The sequence below is a fragment of the Ricinus communis genome, chromosome 6 (assembly GCF_019578655.1).
Source record: "Ricinus communis isolate WT05 ecotype wild-type chromosome 6, ASM1957865v1, whole genome shotgun sequence".
NCBI lineage: Eukaryota > Viridiplantae > Streptophyta > Magnoliopsida > Malpighiales > Euphorbiaceae > Ricinus > Ricinus communis.
The window spans coordinates 12944383-12951477 of record NC_063261.1 but is presented as its reverse complement, the minus strand read 5'-3'; the positions used below and the strand labels follow the sequence as shown (position 1 = coordinate 12951477).

Below are 7095 nucleotides of genomic sequence, written 5' to 3'. Positions count from 1 at the left end.
TTCCCTTTTCTTTTTCTTTTTCTTTTTTTCTTTTACCCAATTCCTAAGACAGAAAAATTCAAAAAGAAAAATAACAAAAAAAGGTTCAACAACCATTAATTAGGACAAAAATTATCTGGAGCAAACACCACTTGGCAGCATGAGATGCAAAAAGACAATGCCTGGTCTAGATTCATGGGGGGTGGGGTTAAGTGGATGATCAGATTAAACAAAGATTAAAAGTGGCAAAAGACAGATGAACACATAATAATATCAAGATTTAAAGACAGTTGCCGCCTGAAATTCATATTCTCTTGCTATGTAGAAGCCTCAGATTTTATCTGTTTTTCCACTGAACAAAACTTCTATGGAGAATGAGAAAATCATCTTAGTCCATCACTTACCCTATGTGTAACAAGACCGAAAGAAAAAGAAACTAACCACCAGGAAAGAAGAGTAAAAGAAAAACTATAGAAAGCAAAAGGGGGGAGGAGAAAGAAACAAAGAGTATGGATTTTCTTCTGTTTTGATCTTTTAATTTAATGCCTCGAATCCTCACCGAATACCTCATTGTTGCAAACTGGGCATACCTGATCAACAAATTAAGAACAGTGTGAGATGGGTACATTAGAGCAACATATGAAGAATTCTAGAAATTTTAGCTTCAAACCTGACATTCACTGACCTTGTTAATCCCAAGCCATTTGGAGATGCATTCAGAATGGTAAACATGCTTACACGGTAGTTTCATTTGCTTGTCCCCTCTTTTATACCTCATCTGGCAAATCACACATCTGTTTAACGGGCAAAAGCGAGTCATAAATTTGGGGAACAGCTAGAAGGATGTGAATCAAAGAAGAGGAAGACAAAAAAAAAAAAAAAGAGTTCTGCAACTGAAAGTAGATTAATTACATTGCAACATGATCTCCAATCAACAATGCAAATGAAAAATTACAAGAGAGCCACCTAATAGAAGTAAATAAGTTACTATAAGAGATGACTTAGAAAATTTATTCCTCCACATATAAAAGCACAACTCGACAAATTTTCTAGAAAAGAAATTGAAATAATGGACATGGTCATTCGTTATTATGAATAATAGTACTCTGCAGTTTGTTTATAGACAAAGATGTCATCGGCTTTTATCTCCTTATGTATATAACATTTTGATAGTTGGAAATCTAGTCATAACCAAGCACTGCATAGTTATCATCAACCTTGATTCTTGGATAGTGTGAAGCCTAGAATCTGATAATGGTCAACATCCATTACTAAACTGTCTTCTGGATCTGTAAGTTATTACTGTCTATCTTATATTTATTAGAAAACAGCACAGTAATGTGGACGAGACATAAAAACTGCACAGGATGCCAACATTACAAATATCAATTCTTTCTGGCTGGGTAAGTGGTTAATTATCACCAGTGTCCAATATCAGAATTTTAATCAGATATGTAATATGCAATCCAATTCAAAGTTTACCTGGAGATGGGAGAGAGAAGAGAAGTATATATCACCACATGAATCGATATACATACAAGCAAAGCAAATGTAAATAAATGGAACTTCCATTTTCAATAAATATCTATATCAAAGTTTTACCTCTCCCCAGCTTTTTTTCTTAAGAAGAAGCTCCTAAATTTGCATTTTGATGTTGGAAGCAAGCTAATAAGTTCCTGTGAGAGGCCTCTGCTTTGTGTTCCAACTGTCTCACCTAAGTCCAGTAATTCCTGTGGCATCAAGAATAAATAGCTGATATATAAGCTCCCTATATGCCTTGGCAGTTAACTATATCATTTTCTGGTAGTGTTCAAAATTGGCAGACAAAAATTAAGAAATCACATAAAGATCAGGTTTCCCCATGCCACCCAATATGGAAGACAACTATGCCTCCTTAAAACTTTTGCAAAGAAACACTATCCACCTAAGCATTATTTATATGTTTGTTTGATTCAAACTCCATTCTGAGAAATATTTACCATCCGAAAAAACTAACTCTAAAAGCCAAGTGAATGCCCCTTCTTAGTACTAAAGCTAAAGCTTCATCTATTCCTTCACATGAAAAATAACTGTTATTAAGGATAGCCAGAAGGAAAAGGATGATGCTATCCATATTACAGATGATATCAGCTCAAAAGCAAAAGAAGTTGATAAAACTCCATCAATTGTTGCAAATGCTTGTTCTAAGTTTGTAATGATCAGAAAAGCATTTCTGAAGGATACTAATAGAAAATCCAATTAAATAATTGCTCAGTTGATTGTAAATTGACTGGCAATACCAGCTCTACCAACCTATCAGGCTGGGTTGCATTTCTTACTAGTTCCCAATTCTTGGAATTAGTAATGCAAACAATAATATCCAGCGCTACCATGAAAAGAAACGAATCACATCATAAGGGAGAGAACATGGTGTGAATAGGACAAGTTATTAAAAGCAGACCTCATAGGTCATGTTATCTGGATCAACGTCGTCTTGCCAAACACCCTGCAAAAAAGTGCATAGAAGGCCTGAAGGTTTAATTAGTTTCTTTTACATCAGAACAGACTTAGGATCCTACCTATACATTTGGCAACTGCAAAATACTAGGAAATCTGAAGTTGCAAATAACAAATTATTAAAAGTAAAAAATTCAAATATGCATCATATCTCAATAGAAACATCATTCTATATGGAAGAGAGCTTCATACCTGAGGACTATCGCCGCTTGTATGATTTGGGATGCCTGCAAAGGAGAACAACTGTCAAAAGACCTGAAATATAGAATTAGAAAAGAAAAATAGAAGAAATTTTTTATACTCCTCACAGGTATGTACATGTTTACAAAATTTAACCAAGAGGAAACAGCTTCACTCAAATGTCAACTGTCACATATAAAATTGAGCCTCAAAATGGTATATCTTGGATATTTAAACAGCCAAAGATGTAAGGATGGAGATAAAAAGTCTCACTAACATTCTTCTGGTGAAGCATGCACACCAACAACTGCATCTCCTTCAGATTGGGTATCAGTGGTTGTTGCCTCTTCCATGTTCACCACTGAAGGGTATTCCCAAGTTGACCTACTAACATCCATTCTTGGTAAATTATCATTTACCTCATAAGGATCATAATAAGTACTCCCTGGACCAGAAAATCCATATTTATATGCATTCATGTTCATCGACCAATATGCATTCTCCTGGACAGAGAAGAAAAAAAGATGAGGTCATATGCAGATTGTAAACCAATAACGGTAGCAGACACAGCAAGCCTAAAACACTAAAGCAGCATCTATGCAAATACTCATTACGTGTAGTTACATATCATACATAAATAGAAGATTAAAAGAACATCATCATAGATTTAGTTAGGCATTCCAGGGCTTCGAATCCTCTAAAGCAATGGCATCCGTGAAAATTGTTAAACAAGCACCTTGTTTGTAGATTAAGCGGTTAAAGGTAGAGGGTTAACAAAATAACCATATGTGATGTCAGAACATCTAGCCTTCATTTAGCCAAAATAACAAAATGACTACCAGTATTCTCTCAATTAAAAAACAGGCCTTCATTACAAAACTCTTTTCCTTTTCTTTTCATAGCTTTACTCATTAACAGTTCACTAGCTACAGAATTTACTCTCCTATATATGCATACATGTTCATGTGTGTGTAGAAAATAGGTGCATGCATATTGCATACATCAATTAGAAAATGCACAGCCTTATGCTTTAGCAGCATAGATCTAACTACTTTATATCCAACCATTGCCAAAAACATGATAACCCAAAATAAACACATTTGACAAGCTGTCGCATCATATTGAGGGTTATTTAAACCCAAATTGAAAAATAGGAAATATCAAGTACCTGAACCTGATCAAGCACTTGTCCAGTGTGAGCATAATGTACAGGTACATGCGATAATCCCTCGAAGAAGTCCAAGAAGCTCTCAGTTACAGTATAGGGAAAGCCAGTATTTATGTAATGCACCTCCATTTGTCTATTCTCATTCATTGTAAACCAGGTTCCTACTTTACCCCAGTTCAAACAGAAACAAGCTGCAAAATCCACCAAAGAAAAAGTCACGACCAGAAAAACCACCAAAACTATGCTATGAAATTCTATCTCCCTCCCTCTCCATTCATCTTGATGCAAGGAAAAAGTTTCAGAAAAAAAAAAAATCAAAGCCAATTTCTTTACATCTTGATAATTTCACCTTCTTTTTTGCCTTTTTGCATACCTTAGAACTTTTGAGTTGTAAACTCCATTTTCCTGCAAAACAACCAAGAACTAGAACTCTAAATTTAGAAACAGAATCGCTAACATTTTTCACATAAAACAAAAGGTAGACAGAATTCTTGAAATTAGGCCAAAACAAAGAGCAGGCTCACAGAAATTGATACTACATGTAACGATAGGACATGTAATAAGCTAAATTGTTTACATACTTTTAAGTCTTAAAAGGAGAAAATGAATGACATTTTAACAGCAACAAATAGCCTAAAAAAAAACTAATAAAATCACTTTACAAAAGCTAAACCGTTTCGCATTATTTGGTAAAATAGACCCAAAAACTAAACCACAAAAATAATAACAGAAGTTCTGTTAAAAAAATAATTATTTCTTGGGTTGAGCGAATCTGTACCTCAGACAGCAAAATCTCTCCACATTTTTTGACCGGCAAAAAGCATTCCAGTAAAATCTAACAAATAAAACAAAAGAGTCAAAACAGGAGCAAGACAGAGATAACGAAATTAAAGTAAATTAGTATATATAATGAGCTAAAAGCACGCAAATTACAGAGAAAGAGACTGAAAATGAGAATTTAGTACTTACATTTATTAGAAAAAAGAAGAAAAGAAAAAACTAAACTAGAAGGAGAAGTAGAAGAAGTGCCTGGATTAGTGCTAACAGAGAAATAAACTTTTCTTTCTTTTTTCTTTTCTGAAGGAAATAAAGGAAACAGATTATAGAGAAAGAAGAATGCTGAGAGTTTAAAGAGACAGAGAGACAATGAGAAGTTACTTCCACTCTCCTACTCTAATCTCTCCCTCTGTCTCTGTGTGTTTCTGTGTGTGTGTTTAATGAAAGCTTCTCCCTTTTCTTTTTTTGTTGAGAGAGAGAGAAAGAGAAGGAAGAGGAGAGTGGAAGTGAAAGTGAAAGCAGTTTTTATGTTATTGAATATCTCTTTCTTTTTTTTCTTTTTTTCATTAAAATATTATATTGGTTTCTTTTTTTACTATTCACTGTATGATAGTAAAGACGCAATAAATAGAGAATGAATTTCCTGGTGCACCGTAATTTGTTACAAAATTTTATTTAATTCGACTTTTTCTAAATTCTTTTTATACTATTTTTTTTACATTTTTTTATACTAATTTTTATTTATATAGCTTTTTATTTTTTTAAATTTTATCAAAAAAAATATTAAAAATAAATATGAGAAATATTGAAATGATGTTATTTAGCTTCTTAAGCATATATCCAAATGATATTATTTAGCTTCGTAATATAATGCATGATTGTCAACTCAATTAAGTGAGATAGATTAATTGTGTTTTATTTTATTTTATTTTATTTTTTCTAAATTAAAAGGTATTACATTATTGTTAAATTTGACATTGAAACAATCTGGCTCATTAAAAGATATTTATAAAATTTATATGTGGTCTAGTGTCACCTAATATCTCTAGAATTATAATTTATTATTCCGTCGATACAATTAATAATTGTTATGAGCAGATTTCTTTAATTATATTTTTTTATTCTTAATGTTCATTTTTATAAAATATGCAGTCGGCTCTTCTTCAAGCCACAATTATGCTGTCAATGCACAGAAAGACAATATTCTATTTTATAAAATTAAATACTTTCCAAACTAAAAAGATAATATTCTTTTATCCATTTCCTTTCACAATTTTTTAATTAATTTTACGTATAATTATTAAAAGTATCCTTCATTAATCAACATAGTTATTAATTACATACAGTTAAGTTTTACATTTTATATTTTAAAATGATAATTTTATAAAAATTTAATAAAAATATTTGAGAGAAGCATATTAATTTAAAATTTATTATTCTTAATTTGCATATAAATTGAAAATATTTTTTTATAGAATAAGAGAGTATTATTTATATAAGTTAAGGATGGGGATAATTTATTCTATTTAAGTTTTTAAAATTTATAATTAATTTGATTTGATCAATTATAAATTAAAATAATTCAATTCAATCAAATTAATTGAGTTTTTATTTATTAATATAAATATTTTAATATTAATATAAAATTAAATTTTACAGTATTTTTATGTAATTCAATTTATTAGTTTGATTTTCTAGTTTAATCTTTCACTTAATATTTTTATAAGAATTTAACTTATTTGTTTTTGTTAATCTTCCTTTTGGTTGGACTCCTATTAATATCTATAAAAAATTTAATTACTGGATAGACATAATTTAGTTTTATGTAATATTATTTTAGGTAATTACATGGAGTGTTCAAGCCCACAATATAATCACAGGTTTCTTGGAAAATGCCAACAAGCACCAATTTTGTTCATAAATATAATCACTAGTACCTTAATTTCTTATTACACATTTTTACTTTTGTTTAAAAATATATAAATTCCTTTTCATTGAGATTTTTGTAAAAATGAAAAAAATTTAATAAATAGATATGGAATTTAAAACCTTTGCAAATGTTAAAACTATACATAAAAAATGAAGTAACATTTTAAACTTTACTTGACTCAGAAATTTTAAAGCTAAATTAACTTAAATCTTAAGAAATCTACTCTCAAATCATTTTTCTTTCACTATATTAATATTAGGGTTATTGATTTCTTACATGATTCATTTACACGATGACATATAGTTAAAGAATATAGATTGAGCACGGTATGGTTCGAGTTATAAATAGATTGATTCGTTTATAATATTGTTAAATTCTGAAATTAATAAAATTCTATCTTATAATACGAAATAACCAATTTAAATAAATTCTAGTATATAATGCACTACCTATTTTAAATATTTATTTTATCTTAATATAATTATTTTTATTATTATATAAAAATATATTTAAAAATTATAAAAAATTAAAACTATATATTAGTACATATATTGTATGTTATTTT

At 30.0% G+C, this 7095-nt stretch overlaps 1 protein-coding gene across 6 annotated transcripts; it reads right to left on the bottom strand.

The window, feature by feature from the left end:
- Window positions 1–215: 215 nt before the first annotated feature.
- On the bottom strand, window positions 216–5433 carry LOC8272172 (E3 ubiquitin-protein ligase BIG BROTHER). Of its 6 annotated transcripts, none has more exons than XM_048376199.1 (10): window positions 4793–5433; window positions 4602–4658; window positions 4173–4228; window positions 3824–4014; window positions 2933–3158; window positions 2668–2702; window positions 2420–2464; window positions 1582–1709; window positions 665–773; window positions 216–569 (listed from the first exon to the last, which is right to left on the bottom strand). In XM_048376199.1, the coding sequence occupies exons 3-10, from the start codon at window positions 4192–4194 to the stop codon at window positions 519–521; spliced, it is 807 nt and encodes a 268-aa protein (XP_048232156.1). In that variant the 5' UTR covers window positions 4195–4228; window positions 4602–4658; window positions 4793–5433; the 3' UTR covers window positions 216–518. The 6 variants fall into 6 exon arrangements, with proteins under 6 accessions (XP_048232156.1, XP_048232155.1, XP_048232159.1 ...); XM_048376198.1 differs by having other exon boundaries at window positions 4173–4246; window positions 4793–5432; XM_048376202.1 differs by having other exon boundaries at window positions 4157–4246; window positions 4793–5425.
- Window positions 5434–7095: the final 1662 nt, after the last annotated feature.

Bases quoted from the DNA above. Each gene is read 5' to 3' on its own strand.
- LOC8272172 (XM_048376199.1), bottom strand. From the start codon at position 4,194: ATGCAAAAAGGCAAAAAAGAAG. The intron at 4,015-4,172 runs GTGAAATTATCA...TGGATTTTGCAG, and splicing joins GCAAAAAGGCAAAAAAGAAG to CTTGTTTCTGTTTGAACTGG. The intron at 2,703-2,932 runs GTTAGTGAGACT...TCTCCTTTGCAG, and splicing joins GCATGCTTCACCAGAAGAAT to GCATCCCAAATCATACAAGC.